Source organism: Canis lupus, chromosome 14 (assembly GCF_048164855.1).
Source record: "Canis lupus baileyi chromosome 14, mCanLup2.hap1, whole genome shotgun sequence".
NCBI lineage: Eukaryota > Metazoa > Chordata > Mammalia > Carnivora > Canidae > Canis > Canis lupus.
The window spans coordinates 61,365,019-61,388,276 of NC_132851.1; the positions used below are offsets into that span (position 1 = coordinate 61,365,019).

Genomic DNA, 23,258 nt, shown 5'->3' on the forward strand with positions numbered 1-23,258 from the left:
AAGAGCTACAAAACACTTCTGAAAGAAATTGAGGAAGACACAAAGAGATGGAAAAATATTCCATGCTCATGGATTGGAAAATCTATATGCTGAAAATGTCAATGCTATAGGCAATTACACATTCAATAAAATCCCTATCAAAATACCATGGACTTTCTTCAGAGAGTTGGAACAAATAATCCTAAGATTTGTATGGAATCAGAAAAGACCCTGAATAGCCAGGGGAATATTGAAGAAGAAAACCAAAGCCAGTGGCATCATAATGAGGGAATTCAAGCTGCATTACAAAGCTGTGATCATCAGACAGTTTGGTCCTGGCACAAAAACAGACACATAAATCAATGGAACAGAATAGAGAATCCAGAAATGGGTCCTCAGCTCTATGGTCAACTAATATTTGACAAAGCAGGAAAGACTATCCACTGGAAAGAGGACAGTCTCTTCAATAAATGGTGCTGGGAAAATTGGACAGCCACGTGCAGAAGAATGAAACTAGACCATTCTCATACCATATACAAAGATAAACTCAAAATGGATGAAAGATCTAAATGTGAGACAAGATTCCACCAAAATCCTAGAGGAGAACACAGGCAACACCCTTTTTGAACTTTGCCACAGCAACTTCTTGCAAGATACATCTATGAAGGCAAGGGAAACAAATGCAAAAATGAACTATTGGGACTTTTTTTTTATGATAGTCACAGAGAGAGAGAGACAGAGAGGCAGAGACACAGGCAGAGGGAGAAGCAAGCTCCATGCACCGGGAGCCCGATGTGGGATTTGATCCCGGGTCTCCAGGATCGCGCCCCGGGCCAAAGGCAGGCACCAAACTGCTGCGCCACCCAGGGATCCCGAACTATTGGGACTTAATCAGGATAAAAAGCTTCTGCACAGTAACAGGCACAGTCAACAAAACTAAAAGGCAACCTACAGAATGGGAGAAGATATTTGCAAATGACCTATCAGATAAAGGGCTAGTATCCAAGATCTGTAAAGAACTTATTAAACTCAACAGCAAAGAAACCCAATCATGAAATGGGAAAAAGACATGAACAGAATTTTCACAGAGGAAGACATAGACATGGCCAACAAGCACATGAGAAAATGCTCTGCATCATTTGCCATCAGGGAAATACAAATCAAAACCACAGTGAGATACCACCTCACACCAGTAAGAATGGGGAAAATTAACAAGACAGGAAACAACAAATGTTGGAGAGGATGTGGAGAAAGGGGAACCCTCTTGCACTGTTGGTAGGAATGTGAACTGGTGCAGCCACTCTGGAAAACTGTGTGGAGGTCCTTAAAGAGTTAAACATAAAAGTACCCTATGACCCAGCAATTGCATTGCTGGGGATTTACCCCAAAGATACAGATGCACACCTGCACCCCAATGGTTATAGCAGAAATGTCCACAATAGCCAATCTGTGAAAGGAGCCTTGATGTCCATTGACAGATGAATGGATAAAGAAGCTGTGGTAGGGATCCCTGGGTGGTGCAGCAGTTTGGCGCCTGCCTTTGGCCCAGGGCGCGATCCTGGAGACCCGGGATCGAATCCCACGTCAGGCTCCCGGTGCATGGAGCCTGCTTCTCTGCCTGTGTCTCAGCCTCTCTCTCTCTCTCTCTCTGTGTGACTATCATAAAATAAAAATAAGAAACAAATAAAAAAATTGTTTTAAAAAAAAGAAGCTGTGGTATATGTATACAACTGAATATTACTCAGCCATTAGAAAGGATGAATACCCACCATTTGCTGTGACGTGGATAGAACTGGAGGGTATTATGCTTAGTGAGGTAATTCAATTGGAGAAGGACAAACATTATTATATGGTTTCATTCATTCAGGGAATATAAAAAATAGTGAAAAGGTTAAAGGGGAAAGGAGAGAAAATGAGTGGGAAATATCAGAGAGGGTGACAGAACATGAGAGACTCCTAACTCTGGGAACTGAACAAGGGGTAGTGGAAAAGGAGGTAGATGGGGGGATGGGGTGACTGGGTGACAGGCACTTGGGTAGCACTTGATGAGATGAACACTGGGTGTTATAGTATATGTTGGCAAATTGAACTCCAATAAAAAAATATACAAAATAAAAAACCAAACCAAAGACTGTAATAGGAAATGAAGAAAGACACTATATCATAATCGAAGGGTCTAGTCAATAAGAAGATCTAACAATTGTAAACAACTATGCCCCAAATATGGGAGTATAAAAACGAATTAATAACAAAATTAACGAAACACATTGATAATAATGCAGTAATATTGGGCATCCACTCACAGCAATGGACAGATCATCTAAGCAGAATATTAACAAGTAAACAAGGGCTCTGAATGACATGCTGGACCAGATGGACTTCACAGATATATTCAGAGCCTTCTATCTTAAAGCAACAGAATACACATTATTCTCAAATGCATATGGAACATTCTCCAGAATAGATCACATACTGGATCACAAATGAGGCCTCAACAAGTACCAAAAGATTGGGATTATTCCCTGCCTATTTTCAGAACATAGTGCTTTAAAACTTGAGCTCAATCATATGACGTATTTTGCAAGTAACACAAAAACATGGAGGTTAAAGAGCATCCTACTAAAGAATCAATGAGTCAACCAGAAAATTAAAGAATAATTTTAAAAATTTATGGAAACAAATGAAAATGACAACACAGTTGTGTTCAAAATCTTTGGAATGCAGCAAAATCATTCATAAGAGGGAAGTATATAGCAATACAAGCCTTTCTCAAGAAACAAGAAAAGTCTCAAATACACAACATAAATGTATTCCTAAAGGATCTGGAGAAAGAACAGGAAATAAAATCTAAACCCAGCAAGAGAACTATAAGGATTAAAACAGTAATAAATGACATAGAAATAAAAAAGAACAGTAAGACAGATCAACAAAACTAAGCTGGTTCTTTGAAAGAGTTAATCAGATCAATAAACCCCTAATCAGACTTATCAAAAAGAAAATAGGAAGGACCCAACATAAATAAAATCGTGAATGAAAGAGAAGATATCACAACCAACAATAAGGGAATACAAGCAATTATAAGAACATATCATGAGCAACTATATGCCAATAAATTAGGCAATCCAGAATAAGTGGAACCATTCCTAGAGAGTATAAACTACCAAAACTTAAAAAGGAAGAAATAGAAAACCTAAACAGACCCATAACCAGCAAGGAAATTGAAGCTGTATTCAAAAATCTCCCAACCAACAAGAGTTCAGGGTGGATGACCTTCCAGGGTAATTCTATGACATATTTAAAAAATTAATACCTATTCTTCTGAAGCTATTTCAAAAAATAGAAATGGAAGGATAACTTCTAACTCTTTCTATGAGGTCAGCATTACTTTGATCCCCAAACCAGACAAAGACCCCACCAAAAAGAATTATAGAACAATATCCCTTATGAACGTGAATGCCATAATTCTCACCAAGATACTAACCAATAGGATCCACCAGGACATTAAAAGGATTATTCACCACAACCAAATGGGATTTATTCCCAGGCTAAAAGAGCGGTTCAACATTTGCCAATCAATATGATACAATACATTAATAAAAGAAAGGACAAGAATTATTCAATCCTCTCAATAGATGCAGAAAAAGCATTTGACAAAGTACAGCATCCCTTCTTGATTAAACTTTTCACAGTGTAGGGATACAGGGAACAGACCTCAATATTATAAAAGCCACATATGAAAAGCCCAAAGTGAATATCAATCTCAGTGGGGGAAAATCTGAGAACTCCATATTCCTCCGAAGGTCAGGAACATGACAGGGATGTCTATTCTCACCACTGTTGTTGGATATAGGTCTATAAATCCTAGTCTCAGCAATCAGACAACAAAAAGAAATATGAGACATCCAAATTAGCAAGGAAATGTCAAAGTTTCAATCTTTGCAAATAACATGATATTTTATGTGGAAAACCCAGAAGACTTCACCCCCAAATTGCTAGAACTCATACATGGATTCAGCAAAGTGACAGAATATAAAATTAAGGAATTAATCCCATTTACAATCGCACCCAAGCATAAGATACCTAGGAATAACCCTAACCAAAGAGGCAAAGGATCTGCACTCTGAAACTATAGAACACTCATGAAAAAAATTGAGGAGACAAGGAAATGGAAAGACATTCCATACTCAAGGATGGGAAGAACAATATCATTAAAAATGTCTATGCTACCTAGAGCAATCTATATATTCAATGCAATCCCTATCAAAATACCATCAACATTTTTTCACAGGCTTAGAAGAAATAATCCTAAAATTGGTATGGAACCAGAAAAGACCCCAAATAGCCAGACGACTGTTGAAAAAGAAAACTAAAAGTGGTGGCATCACAATTCCAGTCTTCAAGCTCTATTACAAAGCTGTGATCATCAAGACAGTATGGTACTGGCAGAATAACAGACACATCGATCAATGGAACAGAAAAGAGAACCCAGAAATGGATCTTCAACTCTACAGTCAACTAATCTGTGACAAAGCAGGACAGAATATCCAATGGGAAAGGCAGTCTTTTCAACAAAAGGTTTCAGGAATATTGAACAGCCACATGCAGAAGAATGAAACTAGACCATTTCCTTTCACCATACACAAAAATAGACTCAAAATGGATGAGATTCCTAAAGTGTGAGACAAGAATCCACAAAAATCCTGGAGGAGAACACAGACAGCAACCTCTTCAACCTTAGCTGAAGCAACTTCTTCCCAGACATGTCTCTAAAGGCAAGGGAAACAAAAGCAAAAAAGAACTATTGGGACTTCATCAAGATAAAAAGCTTCTGCAAAGCAAAGGAAACAGTCAACAAAACCAAAAGACAACCGAGAGAATAGGAGAAGAAATTTGCAAATGTCTTATGAGACAAAGGGCTCGTATCCACGATCTATAAAGAATTTATCAAACTCAACATTCAAAGAACAAATAATCTGGTTAAGAAATGGGCAGAAGACATGAACAGATATTTCTCCAAAGAAGACCTACACATGGCAAACAGTCACATGAAAAAATGCTTCACATCACTCATCATCAGGGAAATACAAGTCAAAACCACAATAAGATACCAGTCCACACCAATCAGAATGGCTAAAGTGAATATGTAAGGAAACAACAAATGTTGGGAATCATATGGAAAAAGGAGAACCCTTTTACACTGCTGGTGGGAATTCAGGCCAATACAGCCACTCTGGAAAACAAGATGGAGGTTCCTCAAGAAGTTAAAAATAGAGCTACCCTATGACCCAGAAATTGCACTACTAGGTATTTATCCCAAGGATACAAATACAGTGATCTTAAGTGGCACCTGTACTCCAATGTTTATAGCAGCAATGTCCATAATAGCCAAACTGTGGAGATGTTCATCGACAGATAAATGGATAAAGAATAGGTGTGTGTGTGTGTATATACATATATATATATATGCACATACACACACACAATGGAATATTATTCAGCATCAAGAAAAATGAAATCTTGCCATTTACAGCAACATGGATGTAACTGGAGGGTATTATGCTAAGCGAAATAAGCCAATCAAAGAAAGACAACTATCATATGATTTCATTTTTATGTAGAATTTAGGAAACAAAATAGAGGAACATGGTGGAACAGGAGCGAAATATAAAACAAGATGAAATCAGAGGAGACACACCAAGAGAGACTCTTAACCATAGGAAACAAACTGAGGGTTACTGGAGGGGAGTGGGGTGGGGGGATGAGGTAAGTGCGTGAGAGGCATTAATGAGGGCACACGATGTATTGAGCATTGCATCTCATAATCAATGGATGAATCACTGAACTCTACCTCTAAAACTAATAATACACTATATGTTAATTAATTGGAGTTAAATAAAATTACGAGTGTTGAACCAGCCTTGTGTTCCAGGAATAAGTCCTACTTGGTCATGGTGAATAATTTTCGTAATGTATTGTTAGATCCTATTGGCCAGGATCTTGTTGAGAATTTTTGCATCCATGTTCATCAGGGATATTGGTCTGTAATTCTCCTTTTTGGTGAGGTCTTTGTCTGGTTTTGGAATTAAGATGATGCTGGCCTCATAGAACGAATTTGGAAGTACTCCATCTCTTTCTATCTTTCCAAACAGCTTTAGGAGAATAGGTATGGTTTCTTCTTTAAACGTCTGATAGAATTCCCCTGGGAAGCCATCTGGCCCTGGACTCTTGTGTCTTGGGAGGTTTTTGATGACTGCTTCAATTTCTTCCCTGGTTATTGGCCTGTTCAGGTTTTCTATTTCTTCCAGTTCCAGTTTTGGTAGTTTGTAGCATTCCAGAAATGCGTCCATTTCTTCTAGATTGCCTAATTTATTGCTGTAGAGCTGTTCATAATATGTTTTTAAAATCGTTTGTATTTCCTTGGTGTTGGTAGTGATCTCTCCTTTCTCATTCATGACTTTATTAATTTGAGTCTTCTCTCTCTTCTTTTTAATAAGGCTGGCTAATGGTTTATCTATCTTGTTAATTCTTTCAAAGAACCAACTCCTGGTTTTATTGATCTGTTCCACAGTTCTTCTGGTCTCGATTTCGTTGAGTTCTGCTAGAATCTTTATTAACTCTCTTCTTCTGCTGGGTGTAGGATCTTATTTGTTGTTTTTTCTCTAGCTCCTTTAGGAGTAAGGTTAGCTTTTGTATTTGAGTTCTTTCCAGTTTTTGGATGAATGCTTGTATTGCGATGTATTTCCCCCTCAGGACTGCTTTTGCTGTATCCCAAAGATTTTGAACGATTGTATCTTCATTCTCATGGAGTTAAATAAAATTAAATTTAAAAAAGAAAATAAACCAAAAGTTTAACCACAGCTCCAAACTATAAATAATTTGCCACTCACTTTTTTCTTCAACTGAGTGGTAGATAATAGATTAGCTCTGTAATATCTATACCAAGTCAGCTCTCAATGGTTTCTAGTTTCCTAGTCAGGGATTTGTGCATGCCCATCTGCATGTTATAATTTGAGGATCATTCATGTTGTAAGATCCCATCAGTATCAGTCTACTTTATCCTTCTGAATTATATCTCATCAATTCAGTTGATGGGCCACTATTTTATTAGTAAGAACTTCCTGAGTAATTCAAATTCATGATGACCCTCTTTTTAGAATGTGAGGTTTACAGGTACATGCTATGATTATCACACATTTACTGCTGCCTTTAGCTGATGTGTTTTGAAGGGAACATATTTTGGGTATTACTTTCAGGATTTTTATGCAGAAGAATGACTAATTGCAAATAACTAAGTCAATCATTTCTATTTACCAAAACAAACAAAAAACAGAAAAACCCACAATCAAACAAAAAACATGTAACTAAGAGAAAGAGACTAAGATGAGAATACTGCCTACTTCAGGATTCTAATCACAGTTGGTGGTGACTCAACAGCCAAGGGAGAAAAGCCTCATTTTAAAGTCATCCCTTTTTAATGTTTGAAATAATTTCCAAGGTCTACAGTCCAATGTCTACAACTTGATAATAATATAAGCTTTGCCCAAGGACACTTGGTGACTGCCAGAAATTAGATTAGAACTCCATCTCTTAGCTTCTGGGTTAATATGTTTTTGCCCTTTAGATACCTACTTCCCTGTGACTCAAATCCTGCCTTAACTATGAACCCCTCAGTAATTGTTTTCTATTAATCATTCTCTTGTTTCACTTAATTCCCCACCCCACTCCCACCAGGTGAGTTAGTTTATATGACCTTGGACTTCATTTTAGAAAGATAGTACTCATAGCAATTAGGAAAATTCTATATTCAGAATAGTGGTTTACAATAACTAGTAGAGAATGAGAGGAAAGAATGAAAGTGAATTTAAGTATGAAAAAGCCTGAAAATGATTTTGTAACTCTCATTCAAAATGTTAAACATAAAGAAATACAGACATAAAACAATAAAATAAAATTGACCAATATCCCTTTTCTCTTAGTTATATTATTCACATACAACTGAGTTATAATCATGATAGATAAGTCTATAAAATATGTATAATTAAATTTTTGCCAAATTTTAGCTACCAATTAGGTATCATTGTCAAATGAATTTACTATTTTAAGCTACCCAGTGAGCCAAGTAAGATACTTTGTAATATTAAAGAATTCTTGGGGACTTGTCTAAAGCATGGCCAGACTGCATTTTTGCTTAATGGATGATGCTCTTTTCTCCTCGACTTCTTTGATAATACTTCTGTCCTCTTGCTATCAACTTAAGTCCTTCCAGAGGTCTTCCCTCATAATCCTATTTTACCAAAGTGTGACAGTGACCTATAGAACTTATAGTTCTATCTCTTTCTCTCTGAAGGTAGACTGGAGGCCAAGACTTGTATTTTTTACCTAAATCTATATAGTAATGTGTAGTGATTATTAAATTAATTAATTATAACAAATCAGTGCACTTAAATTCAAATCATGTCCAAATCTAAGAATTTTTGAAGTGAGTTCCTTTGAAACTAGATATTCAGTGAATTATATAATATATTCTATCTAATGTGAACCTTTGTTTGTTAGTTCATATCTGTGCATACTACTCAAAGATAGTTTAAGTGGAAGCCTGTCTGAGTTAAATGATTCAGATCATACTGAATCATTTAGGAATATTGCAAAAAAAAAAAAGCCATTTTTATCAGAAAAGGCAAGAAAATAAAAGAGAGAATAAATGTATATCAGGTAAGTAAAAAAAATCTCTCTTTTACTGCTAAGAAACAATTTTTTAGTTTTCTAATCACTTTTTTTAGATTTTTTATTCTTTGTGGAACTATCTCCAAGAAATATAAAGCATTCTAGGAAAATTTTCAATGACCAGTCACAATGAAACTTTCCAAATAGGATTTTCATCTTAAATTTATGAGAGAGACAAAAATGGTGAGGACTCTGTTTCAATAGGAATGATATAAGATTGAGTATAATTATCCCCAATTATCAATAATTTTTGGAGCAGATTCAGGCAAATTAAATCTCTTTGTTATTCTTGTTGTTAATGTTAACATATTTCAGTTTATTACTGGTGTCAGTAAGTAGGTTATCTTACTCTTTGAATAAATACTATTTTTACCAAGAATATCAACAATTTCTTCCAATATGAAAACTTCTGCTACTGGACTTATATGTCATATCTAAATATGACAAACAATCCATCTTTCAGAGGATTAATTATTTTGCGTATGTGTTGTATTGTTTTGGGTATGAATTTAACAAGTATGAAGGTATCCTATGGGAAATGACTGGATAACTGTAAAGAGTAACCATGGCAAGAGATTTCTTGTCTCCATTCTCACTTAGTTTTTGATAACCAGTTCATTGCTATCACTTGCAGAGTTAAAATAGAAGACAGGGGTTTTCTAATGTATTCCTTTATTAATCTAGATTTCAGTTACATCTTTCTAATTTCTTCTGATAAGTTTAAAGTGAAAACAAAGTCTTTTAGCTAATGTTTCACTATAAAACAGTTCACCAAAATGAATATCATTAATCCTGGATCCAGAAGTAAAAGAAAATAGAAAGCATTGTATTTTTCATTCTTTCCAGAAGGGTCATTCTGTCTGTTAGTCCCGTTGTGTGAACAGATACATAGGAAGACAGAGCTAGAAGTTTCCCACAATATTTTTCCTTCATGCTTCCTACAGAGGCTCTTAAAGTGATCACAAAAGAAGCCGCAAGCAGTTCAGCCATCAGGTCTCCACAGGACACCAGAGGATCTATAAGCATTGCTTTGTAGTCATTTTCCTGAAGTGTGACTGTAGATTATACTCTCATGAAGGACTTTTATTTTTTCAGTCATTTCAACAAAGAAATCTCTGTTTTATTGTTGACTGCCAGGATGTTTACTTTGGTAAGCCTTTAAGAACTAGGTCTATAAATTTTTATTTGAATTCTCAAATAATGTTTTGTTATCTGGTGAATGGCTTACCTTGAAGTTCAGGAGGGAAGGCTTCTTGTAGTCAACAAGGTGAGTATATGAAGGAGTCAACACTGTTATCTCATGGCCTCTCTCTGTGAGTTTGTTCAGAATTATCTTTACATTAAGCCAGTGTCTCGTGTCACATGACTACCACCAGAATCTTCCTGCAGAATTCATAATCAGAGCAGAAGAGCTGCAGCAGCAGAATTGTCATGGCCCACTTCTCAATTATCATGACAGCAGCACCCTTGCACGTTGTTCCGTAGAGGTCACAGTGTGTTGCTGCTAAAAGGAGAGATAAAATGGCAGTTTAGATATAGAACAAGTTAAAAATTAATTTTAAAGGGAAAAGTTTATTCATTGCATGCAAGTTTTATGTTCATTGAGAGAATAAAACAGGCAAAAATATCTGGGAAAAATTATTCCAAACTTCTAGAACTTAAAATACATGAAATAAAGATACATTTATTCTTTGGATTGGTAATGAGAGAAATGACATCCTAAAATTAATATTTCATACGCAGAACTACACACACACTCTGACACCCATTCCACCCTATGATCAAAGGTGCCAGGTAGTTTAAGTAAACATATTCCACATCTTTTTCACAATGTGGAATAAAGACTGATTTGCTTAATTACATTTGGATATTTCAGGGAACATTTGATAAGAACGAAATATAAATATTTCAGGGTGTTAAGAATTCCAGAGGAAGAACACAATTATTCATATAAGAAACTGTTAGAAACAACTTTACTGAGGCAGATAACACATGGGGTGAGATGAAGCTCTGGTAGGCTGTAGACAGAGTGTGGCAAAAAGGCAGAGTTCACAGTAAATAAAAAGATGGGAGCCATTCATGGATATTGAGATGGATATTGGGAAATTATTCCAGTGGATGTGGGTCTCAGATAAAGCTGTGGGCAGTGGGTTATAGAAGAAAGTTGTGTTGAAATAGGAGACATTAAGTTAGTCTCGAGTCATATACAATGAGTTTAGATTTTAATTTATATGCAAAAATTATTTGCTCAGGTTTTAAGGGGAGTCAGTCACAAGATCAAATTTTTCCTTTAGCAAACACTTCTGGCAGCTAAACATAAATTGGCATGTAAAGATAAGATTTTAAAAGAAGGGAAATGATTAAAAATGTGGATTAATAACTTAAACATGGGATCACAATAGCCTGAAACATAGACTGATAATAAGAGATAATAAGAGATAATAAGACTGATAATAAGACACAGTTGAAATTTATATTTGCTGGGACACCTGGGTGGCTCAGTGGTTGAGCACCCGCCTCTGGCTCAGGTCATGATCCCAGGGTCCTGGTTTGAGTCCTGCATCGGGTTCCCCATGAGGAGCCACTTCTCCCTCTGCCTATGTCTCTGCCTTTCTCTCTGTGACTCTTATGAAAAAAATAAATAAAATTTAAAAAAAAAGAAACTTGTACTTACTGACTAGATCTGTGACTAGAAAAAAAGTACTAGAGCAAAGATGTATGGTTTTGTAAAAATGGAAGAAGTGTGATTTCTTCCTAAATAACCAAAAGGCTGAAATGTCACTATGTAAAATATCATACGCAAACTCACAGCAGGTCTAGGATCAATATGATCTATTTCAGATTTTTTTTTCCTACAGTGACTGATTTAATAAGAAAACTCTATGCAAATGTTCATATGCCCCTTGGCTATTCAGATTTAGGTAGACGATAATGTTTCAAGATATGTAGTGGGTAATCTTTCACGTACTCATTTATCTGTCCCTCTATGTTAATAATTAATGTACATCACTGTAAATCCTTTTCTTTAACACATTCAATAAACAATTTCTACCCCTACTAAGTGAAAGTTTTGCCCGGAGTTATGATGGGTACTCAAACTGCACAAGCTTTTACATTAATAGATGAATTTGGAAGAGGTGAAGAGTATAATTTTTCTCCTCTTCCATCACTGAGACGACTGTGAAGAATCGTGAACCATTCTGTGTTATATGTACATGCTTCTGAACATCTGTGTGTATTGATGTGTGAAAAATGGAAGTAGAAAAAAAAACATGGAATGGGAGATTAGAGACCCATGATGTCATATCTCACTTTTTATGTCTAATAAACATTGATTCATTACTCCTGCAACAGCAACTCACAATTGAGGTTGGATTGCAATGATAACTTCACTGGGGGAAAGAAGAGGATATTCAGAATCTTGAAATAAAATTTCAAGCATCAATACATGTATTGCCATTAGCAGAAATCAAGAGCCCCCCGCAGGAACACTATTTTACCTTGCAAGTTTCTCAAAGAGATTTTACTCAGATGCTACAACCCAAGCAAAAGATGGCCCCTCTCATGGTCCCTAGTATTAGCTAACTACAATATTGTTACCTTATTTAACATAACCATCTTTTTCTTTCTCAAAACGGTTTCCTTCCCAAATCCCTAACATTCCACATTTCTTTCTTTTTTTTTTTTTTGAAAACTCAAAACGTGTTGTACACCTTTCTTTTTACTAAAAAAAAAAAAACAAAAAACAAACAAACAAAAAACCTACCATCATATTCACAAAGAACCAAATGATGTTTAGGTCTCTCATTTCTATAAAGTCTCCTTTATGTGTTGACCCTCAGTTTGTTTCTCTTGCTATTTTCTGAGGTTGAGACCTTGTGTTTTCCAAATGACTTCTCAAAACCTCCACCTAAATGTCACTTTGGCTCCTTGAAGCAAATAAATTCAAAAGAGAGCACAGTATACTAATCTCAAAGAAGTTGCTCCTCCAGTTGTTTCCTATTTCTGTAAAAGCTGACTCTGTTCAAATACACTCACAAGGTGGAAACCCTGGAGTCTCCCTTAATTCTTTCTCTTCCCTGAAGACATTCCTGTCACTGAACTTTTCCCTATGAGAACTTAATATTTAGTAGAAGCTCTTAAAGGACACATATCCAAATTTCTGTTGTTGGTAAATGAATTAAGAATAGCCGTGTTTACGGTAGACAGATGCAGAAAGACATAATGTCCTCAATATCATTTTGTAATTCCTTTGTCTGGATAATCCCTCAATGGCTGTAGCCATTGTTACAGCCCCACTCAAGGGTGTCTCTGAAACGCAGTGGTGGAGCAAAATCTTCCCAATGGGTAGAATATCAAGCATAGATCCAGGTCACTCCATTTTTGTGGGGAAAATGGTGACCTTCTTTGCAGACCTATAGATTCATAGGCAAAGACTAATGGATTGACTGGGTTGTCAAGGATTTGGGACTAACCAGAGGGAAGATTAAGGTAGATTATCATCTACCTAAATCTGAATAGCCAAGGGGCATATGAACATTTGCATAGAGTTTTCTTATTAAATCAGTCACTGTAGGTAAGAAGGTTTCAGGTAGAAGTATGTGAATAAACCTCTTGGTGTTTGCATGGATTATGAAGATACTCCCATTCTGTGGAAATTCCCTCCAGAAGTCATGTTCTACAGACAATTATCTCAATACAATAGTAAGGTGGTTTGGGAATGCTCGAGTGGTTCAGCCGGTTAAGCATCTGCCTTCAGCTCAGCTCAGGGCTCAAGGTCTGGGATGGAGCCCCCTGAGGGCTCAGTCAGTAGAGCATGAGACTTGTGTGTTCAAGCCTTCCTGAGCAGGGAGCCTGCTTCTCCCCCTCCCTCTGCCTCTGTCCCTCCCCATGCTTGTGCTCTCTCTCTCTGTCTCTCTCTCTCTCAAATAAATAAAATCTTTTTTAAAAATGATAAGATGGTTTGGATGATCAGTCCTGTGAATGTCGGTGTCTTTTTCCAGACTTTCTGAATTTGATCTTAAGGCCCATGCACCAAGGAACAATGGAGACTGTGGTGGAATATGATGCACAGCATGGACTTCACCTCACCAGGGCTCATTTGGATACTCCAGCTGTTACATGCTCAGATTGTTAATAGCAGAGATCTTCCCCACCCTCTTCCCAATATGGTAAACTCTCAAGGGTTCTAGCCACAAAGTAGAAAAATTGCATTGGTCACCTTCCATCGTCGGTGATGCATGATTTTTCCTTCAGAAAAGTCGTTATCATTTCCAAATGACAGGCAGTTTACCTACGGAAAAGCAAGAGGCATCAAGACGGCCTATGAGCAGGTTCAGAAGGGGCCCCTGAAACTAAAAGGCATCGCAGAGCTCGGTGTGACCAAGTGGAAGAAGAAAAAGAAGGACAAAGACAAGGCGAAACTCCTGGAAGTGATGGGAATGAGCAAAAAGAACGAGGAGGACTAGCAGCAAGGCCTGGACAAGGGAACCCCAGCCCAGGCGGCCTTCGAGAAGATGCAGGAGAAGCAGCAAATGGAAAGAATCCTGAAGAAAGCATCCAAAACCCACAAGCAGAGAGTGGAGGACTTCAACAGACACCTGGACACCCTTACGGAGCATTATGACATCCCCACAGTCAGCTGGACGAAGTAGCCTCCCCACCCAGGGTATGCAGTGGCATCGAGGGGAATTGGAAGGCAACGTTAAGGTTCTGTTTGGTGCCTTTGGTATTTTCTAGAAACATTATTTTACACACACCCTTGCGTTTTCTGCTGGGACAGATGCTTTCCAAAGCAGCGTGCCCTCTTGCTGGAACTTGATTAAACTAAGACTGTTCTTTTACTCCATTTCAGTTTGTTGGTAGCATAGAAGGTAAACTTTTTTAGTTTGGACTGGAAATTTTGTACAGGTTTATTTAGAGATTAAGGTTATTTCTGTGTCACATACAGAAAAGTGCCTTTACACCCCAGTTGCATCTCATTCCGACAGTCATCCAGGAGCTGTCTTTACCCGGAAGAAACGGACTCCAGAGGCTAAGGAGTTAATGTCAGCATGGACTCCAGTGGATAAGGAGCTAATGCCAGCACAGCCTGAGCTTACAGACCCCACGGGGCCTGCGGGGCCTGCGTGAGCTGTCCTCCCAAGCACCCTTTAGCTTGAGGCTTATTCTCTTCCTTCCAGAGCCTAGGGAATCCACTTAAACCTTCATGGCCTTCAGAATGCCTCCTCAGCCACCTGGTGTGTGAGACAATGCAGCCTGGGAAGCAGAACAACCGCCAAATGCAGGGATGTAGTGCATACCTTGTCCCTGTCTGAGCAGCCTGTGGCCCGCATGCAGTCTCTCCCCCTAGGGTCCCCATTCCAGACATGTCTAGAGGGTATCCCCGTGGCAGACTTCGTTAATCAAGCACAGCATCCCTTTGTAATGGGCCCAGACACAGCCTGCCTCACTACCCTCAACCCTAGGCTCTAAGCAATCCCCACGTTTATTCAGAGTTGGCACAGAACATGTAGCCTGCTTGGTGTTTCTGGCCTAAGGACACCTCAGGGGTGACAGGACCTGGGCAGAGCCCCAGCACCGAGAGTACAGTCAAAGGAGATGACGGAGGTCCTGGTGCTGGAGAGCCCTGACCTCTGAGGACCTGTGTTATACCCACGTGATGAGGATCAAACCATATATACTACTGGGAGGAAGACTGTTGACCTAGGTAGTGGCAGAGTAGTAAAGTCAAAAGAGAAAAACCACGTGTTGGGTTTGGGGCTGTCACGTATGAACAGAATAAAGCAAAAAATAATTATTAAAAAAAAATTTCCAAATGACAGATTTTCCCCCTCCCCTTCTCTGTATTATTTCTGCCAGGTAACCAACTATGCACATGAACCCTAAAGGAATATCTTGGTGTTGATGTCAACATCGTGTATAACCAATTAAGGAAATTCAACAAAGCCTAATATTCATGGAGTTTACTGAGTTTTACCAAATTCTTCCTTAACTAATGAGAGTTTTTCAGGGTTTTAGCTGGGAGACAATATCCTATATATTTTATTTTATTTTATTTTATTTTATTTTATTTTATTTTATTTTATTATTTTTAATAAATTAATTTTTTATTGGTGTTCAATTTACCAACATACAGAATAACACCCGTATATATTTTAGAGGCTGTCTTAAATATGCAGTGTATGGGTCAGAGCATAACCTCATATATATGCCTTCTGTATTTTCGTTTGAAAACATGGGTTCAGATCTCAAGGCGTTGAAAGGGAGAATGAGTCCCCTAACAAGTATGCCTCACTATTGCCCTAGCAGGTTTGTTTTTCATTATTACCACTTGGAGTCAGGCAGTTTGGAGGTTACATTTATCATGGAAGGAAGGATTCCACCCAAGAATATAGCCAGGATGTCAGATTCTTATTAGATTATTAACTGTGAATTACTTTGAGCTTGATAAGTTTGAGATCCTCTGCTTCAGAATTCGTTCAAAGAAGGCATTACTCTCTTGGCTGTGATCATGAATTCAAAATACTGAAGATTAATTAGGCTACTGACATTTATTTGGAGTGGATGAAGTTTTGGATCATCCTATCAGGTAAAGAACCGTAACCAGAGGAGATGCTCCCTGAGGCTTAAGGGAAACAGGGAAGGTTATTGAACAAAATAAGTAAAAGTATTAGCTGCCGCCTCCTGAATAGCTCCAAGGCCTGAAATGTAAGAGCTGTGTGTCTGTGCTCCAGCTAATGGGAATTGGTTTCTGCTCTTTAGGGATGAGTGTTTCCTCATCTGAGCAGTTTTTTGAGTGACTGTTAAGGAAAGTCCATTCTCACTGTATATGTATGTATGTGTTATTTTTTATCTGTTTATTATCCAAATAGGGATCCCTGGGTGGCGCAGCGGTTTGGCGCCTGCCTTTGGCCCAGGGCGCGATCCTGGAGACCCAGGATCGAATCCCACGTCGGGCTCCCAGTGCATGGAGCCTGCTTCTCCCTCTGCCTGTGTCTCTGCCTCTCTCTCTCTCTCTCTCTCTCTCTCTGTGACTATCATAAATACATAAAAAATTAAAAAAAATAAAATATATATATATATATATATATATATATATATATATATATATATGCTGCAGTTAGACCAACTAACGCAGTGGTATCACTCAGGAATTTTTGCCTGCTGCCTTTGGATGTTATTTAGGCAAAGGAAGAAATCAGCAGGTAGTCAGCAGGAGAGGAGAAAGCAGGTGAACAGTGGCTATTGAGAAGAAACAAATCTCTATGTTGTGGGTGGCCACTCTCAGAAACCAAATGGGTGCCTGAATTGGGTGGTGCTCAACACCATGAATGGCTACCCCATCTCTCTTGGATCTTAAGCCGCTTGCTATATTCCAATAGGAATAAACTGCATGGAGCAAGCATAAAGAGCTCCTCTCAGGACATAATCAAATTGTAAAAGTCAAAACACATCAACATGAACCACCTTTAAAAATACTAGCATTAAAAAAAAAAAAAATAAATAAAAATAAAAATACTAGCATTTAAGAAATACATCTTTAGCCTTCACAAAAAGATTTAAGAATTTATTTGCATTTTCAGGAATGTACATATTCAAAAGAAACACATATTCCTATATACCACATATCATGCATTTATTTTTAAATTGGAAGTAATTTTCAATATGCCATATTGAAATAAACATGAATTTCAAAAATTTCAGTAAGCCAACGGCTGTAATTTATCACCTCAATTATACATCAACTATTGAAATTAAAACTTTAATTAGAATATGTCATTAAGTGTATAAGGGATAAAGAAAGTGCAGTCTTTATTTGTTAAATTAATGCAAAGCTGATTCAAATATGAATTTTAATTAGTGTTTTGTGTCATAAGTATTTACTAAAACATACTCTTAGTCAAGCAGGTCTGCTAATATCTTACATCCTTCACATAATATTTAATTGATACATTTAAATTCGTAAGATATACAGACTGAAAAATAATATGATGGTCTTACATTCCAAGTAAATATTTGTTTTTGCTAGGGAACTAAATCTTTGATTATAAAGACTGATTACAGACTATGAGCATTAGTGATTTTACAATATAATAAATTGACATTTAAAGTTAATGTTATTACTTGTATTGTTAATTAAACATCTCACAAAAGTACTAATTTTTTTCCATATTTCTTAATAATTTCCTCAATAGATGACCTATTCACCTTTAACATACTGCTGACATTCTCTGTCCCTGAGGAAAAATAATGACTCAATTAATCTCTTTTGTTTGAAGGCAGTCCCCATACCCTTGTTTCAAAAATAGGTACACAGGAGTACTTGTTGATTATAGGCAGGAGCAAAGGCCATGATTATCTATGTATGAAATAGGAATTTGCAGACCTTCTCTAGTATGATGCACCGTTACAGTACTTATCAATTTAGGCTCTGACCCCAGCAACTTTGGGCAAGCAGAAGGCCTTATTTTTATGAAAAAGAAACTTTGTGAGTTCCTCAGGATTCAGCATGTGGTCAGTCAGCATACTCTTAAGGTTAAGCATAATGAAAAATAATGATATTTTGACTAAAAGGATAATAAAATTATTAGTATCCTTGTGCCAGGAAAATGAGAGGAAAGGGTAAAGGCACCTGGGAAAAGACAAAGGAATACTGGGGCATGTTCACTAGTTAATGATCATGTTGAATTTTAGGCTTTACCTCTAGGCTAGAGTAGAAGAATGGGAATTTTGAAAATGAGATGGAGATACTGTGTTTTCATTAAGGTCACAGTGGTTAGACTGAACGGGATTGCCCATTAAGGCCTCTTCCCAGCTTAGAATGATCTACTCCCTCTTTTTCTTCTTTCCTGCTTTATTAAATTTTCGACAACAAAACAAACAACATTTTGTGACCAAGAATATAGCAGTCGCCACACAGGCCAGCAGGAATCCAATCACATCCAAGGAGTGGTACTGGAACCAGGTGAGGTCATGGGAGGCTGGCCGCAGGTGCTTGGCTCCTTTGTGGCGCATGACAAACTCAATCCAGAAGACTGCTCGGTCCAGGGGCTTTACAGGTTGATCATGGTGAATCCTCGATAATCTTGTAGCATTCTCTTTATAACTGGCAGGCAAAAATATAGAAATTAGAGCGTTTCTGTTTTCATTACAGGTAACATGTGATACACGTTATAGGTTATGTAAGCCAAAGGCCATAGATACACGGAGAAAAAAAATTCATTCTTGCTGAGACATAAACTTTGTTGGTTGCATAGCATCTTAAGAGTCAGGAAGGGAATATGTAGATGAAATATATTCTTAACAGAATGTGATGAAATGCAAACATAAAAAATGGACTAAGTTTATTGCAAATGTATGTCCTAATTTCTCCAAGGAGGAATTTTGAGATTGCGTAAAGTATAGTTTCCAGGGTTGTTCCAAAACCAAGACTGGGAGTAACCCAATATAGTGGGGAAACTCCCATAAGTAGGTTCACAAGCATGGTCTCTAATATCTGGCTATATATAATCATGATTATAGACAAGCTGATAATCAACATTCATAAACAATTTCTGCAGTGTCTAAGACCCTGGCACTGTGATAATTCCTCCAGTGCACACAGTTGTGTCTCTATGATGCAAAGGACAGTGTCTCTATTGACAATATCAAGGTTGGTAAAGATACTGGGATAATTTTGGAAATGGCAAGGACATGGACTTTGAGTTTTTTAGATGAATAGAAATATCTTGCTAGAATTAAACCCCCCTAATCATGTGGCATGACAGTAGCAATAGTTATATGGAGTTGACAACTCTAATCTCTCAAACAAAAATCGATAGAAGTATGTATTTGAAAGGCAAGTAATATCATCACCAACCATTTCTTGGTTGATGAGCCAGAATTAGTATATTTCCTTTGGGTTTTGTGTTAGAGATAAAAGTTTCGACCAGATGACGTGAAGATGGTAGAATATAAATGACTTGGGAAGAGATGTCCTAGTGTGATTTACATATTGTTGGGATTGGAGAAGGAGAAATGTGGTTATTATTCACCAGTGAACACGGTATGCTAGATGCAGTAGGAGAGGATAATTCACTTATGTTCATTTTTGTGTGTGGTGAGAAAGAATATTCTCCAATCGGGTTGAAATGTTAGTAATATATATACAGCTTTTCACTTGAGATTTTTTTTTATTTTTTTAATTTATTATTTATTGGTGTTCAATTTGCCAACATATAGAATAACACCCAGTGCTCATCCCATCAAGTGCCTCCCTCAGTGCCCATCACCCAGTCACCACCACCTTCCGCCCACCTCCCTTTCTACCACCCCTTGTTCATTTCCCAGAGTTAGGAGTCTCTCATGTTCTGTCTCCCTCTCTGTTATTTCCCACTCACATTTTCTCCTTTCCTTCACTTGAGATTATATATACATATTTCATCAAAGAAGATTTGATTATATATATATATAATCATAGTAATAAACAATATTTATAAAATTATTACCTACTCAGTATCTCTCCTCCCTGTGTATATGCATATATTGATCAATGGTATTGTAAGTGTTAATGATGGTTACTTTTGAATGATAGAGTTAATTATCACTTCCAATTTGGTACTTAGTTAATGGCTATAATATTTAAATAAGCATATGTATGTGTGTTTATACAAACAAGCATATTGTTCAAAATATGTCTGAGAACTCACATCATCATTTAATGATTCATTCTGAAAAAAATATTAATAAAATATTTGAAGCATTAGTCTTTTACCCCGTTTTCAGCAAATCACTTAGTGTTTAGAAAATGAAAAAATAAAGTGGTTTTGATATTGGTCATGTTATGATTGTTATTTGAAATAAATCAGTTACAAGGCATGAAATGCTGAATATTTCCAGGTGTGATGGGTAGCCTAATCCACGGTAGGCCTTTAAAGCAGTCGTACTTACGAAGGTTCATTAATGACTGTTCTCAGGGCATGGAGCAGATCTTCACTGGTCATTGTGTTGATGTTCACCTCCACAGCTGCTCCTTTGGCCTTCATGTGAGCGATGTTGTCAGGCTGATCAGCAAACATAGGCACTCCCACCATAGGAACCCCGTGATAAATAGCTTCATAGATCCCATTGGTTCCACCGTGAGTGATAAAAGCTTTTGTTTTGGGATGACCTAGTTTGGAATTGGGTAAGAAGTGGATGAGGATTTCATTGTCATGGGTTAACAGAATTGGAGAGAGAGGGAAAAGACTACAGGGGTAACTCAATGAAGAGAGCAGCAGTTTTCTACAAAAGCCAAGAGCGCCTGGGCTATGCCTATCTCAGAAAACTATGATCCCAGGAAAGGAGGCAGTAGTTCCCTCTGCATTGTCTGCAAAGACTTTACTGAGGAGGAAATACCTGAACTGAGACTGAAACTTGAAAAGTGATGGGAGTCTCAACTGAAGATGCTCTTTTGTGAATCGAAGAAAGCACCGACTCTCTAAAATGAACTGCCAATTCTCGAATTATTTCTGCTTTAAGACGGCAAGTAAAATGTGACATTTGATTTTCTTTTTCTAGCTTTATTTATTTATTTATTTATTTATTTATTTATTTATTTATTAAATTTTGTTTTAGATTCCAGTGCAGTTAACATACAATGTTGTATTAGTTTGGGGTGTACAATATAGTGATTCAACACCTCCATACACCACCCAGTACCCATCACAACAAGTGCACTCCCTAGTCCTCATCACCTATTTATCCTTGCCCCGTCCAATCAATTCCCCTCTGGGGACCAGCAGTTTGTTCCCTATAGTTAAGAGTCTATTTCTTGGTTTGTCTCCCTCTCTTTTTTACTTTTCCTTTGCTCATTTCTTCTTCTGTTGTTGTTATTGTTCCTTAAATTCCTCATGTGAATGAAATCATATGGTATCTACCTTTCTCTGACTTAATTATTTCTCTTAGCACTATACTCCCCACTCTATCCATATCCTTGCATATGGCAAGGTTTCATTCTTTTTAAAACTGAACAATAGTCCATTGTATTCACATACCACTTCTTCTTTATCCATTCAGCAATCGATGGGCACTTAAGCTGCTTTCATATCTTGGCAATTGTAAATAATGCTGCTATAGGGATCCCTGGGTGGCGCAGCGGTTTAGCGCCTGCCTTTGGCCCTGGGCGCAATCCTGGAGACCCGGGATCGAATCCCACATCAGGCTCCCGGTGCATGGAGCCTGCTTCTCCCTCTGCCTATGTCTCTGCCTCTCTCTCTCTCTCTCTCTGTGTGACTATCATAAATAAATAAAAATAAATAAAAAAAATAATGCTGCTATAAATATAGGGGTGCATGTATCTCTTTGAATTTGTTCTTTTGTATTCTTTGGGTAAACCTCCAGTAGTGTGATCACTGGATCATGGGGTAGTCCTATTTTTTACTTTTTGAGGAACCTCCATACTGTGTTCCAGAGTGGCTGCACCAGTTTGCATTCCCACCAGCAGTGCAAGAGAGGTCCTTTTTCTTCACATCTTCAGCAACATTTTTCATTTTGTGTGTTTTTGATTTTAGCCTAAAACGTGACATTTTATCTATTAAATATTCATTGAATGTATTTGCTGCTAAACAGCCACTTTACTTGCCCATTATCCAACTGTACAGGTTTTCTTCCCCTCAGTCTTACCAAGAAGATCATTCTGGGGTATCCAGTCATAGAGCCGAGTATTGGTTCCCAACGTGGCTGGTTTGTTTCCTTTGTATCTCCATAAAACCTGTCAAAGACAGTGCTTTAATTTTGCAAGTAAAAACGCACAGTGAAGGCATCTTAGGGCTGTAGAATTATTTGTAAGTTAGGTAGCCCACCACTACTTTATGTGATAGTGAGAGAAGTGGACATAAGGGGTCGTTTGCAAACACAGAGATATAGGAGGACTGTTTACATTAACCCTGTCAAAGGGGCTTGTACTAATAGTTTATTAAGTATAGTTTCATCATTTTTGCATTTCTCACTTAAAAGTTTTGAGGTGTGACATTATAAGTGAAGAGATATTAAAAAAATAAAAAGACTAGTTTAATCAGAGCATGGGAGTTTTTAAATAGCATTGAAATGAACATGAAAACTGGTAATTTATTAATGTCATAAGGACATCTTAACTCTCATGTTTCAAACATGTTTTCCAAAAATATACTTAGCTTTAAGTGTTTATTGTATGCTTGCTGAATGAGTGTATGCTTCTTCCCTGCTTCCCTCTCTTCTTCCTTCCATCCCTCTTTATCCTTCCTTCCTGCCTTCCTTCCTTCCTTCCTTCCTTCCTTCCTTCCTTCCTCTCTCTCTCTCTCTGTCTCTCTCTCTCCTCTTCTGTAGTGTTTGAGGGAGGAAGAGCTGGAGGTTTGCTTTATTTCACTATTTAATGAAATATCTTGTTAGGATGTTAACCTTTTGTCACATACTTTTGCAGGACGAGGAGCTCTGTAAAAACTAAGTTCAGATTAAATATTATAAAGGAATTTATTTTTATTTATTTTTTATTATTTATTTATGAGAGAGAGAGAGAGAGAGAGAGAGAGAGACAGCCAGAGGGAGAAGCAGGCTCC

General features: G+C 37.4%; 1 protein-coding gene and 1 pseudogene across 4 annotated transcripts in view; one reads left to right on the plus strand and one right to left on the minus strand.

Moving 5' to 3' along the window:
- Nucleotides 1–13,943: 13,943 nt before the first annotated feature.
- Nucleotides 13,944–14,695, plus strand: LOC140603569 (protein FAM32A-like; annotated as a pseudogene).
- A 2,549-nt stretch (nucleotides 14,696–17,244) lies between these two features.
- The window catches only part of LOC140604169 (UDP-glucuronosyltransferase 2A1), an 84,857-nt gene continuing 78,843 nt past the window's right edge, over nucleotides 17,245–23,258 (minus strand). For all 4 annotated transcript variants that reach the window (XM_072775270.1, XM_072775267.1, XM_072775269.1 and 1 more), the window contains 3 exons: nucleotides 22,348–22,435; nucleotides 20,635–20,854; nucleotides 17,245–18,811 (listed from right to left, as the gene is read on the minus strand). In XM_072775270.1, the coding sequence (XP_072631371.1) occupies nucleotides 18,532–18,811; nucleotides 20,635–20,854; nucleotides 22,348–22,435 (588 nt within the window). In that variant the 3' untranslated portion in view covers nucleotides 17,245–18,531. The remainder of the gene's footprint in view (nucleotides 18,812–20,634; nucleotides 20,855–22,347; nucleotides 22,436–23,258) is intronic.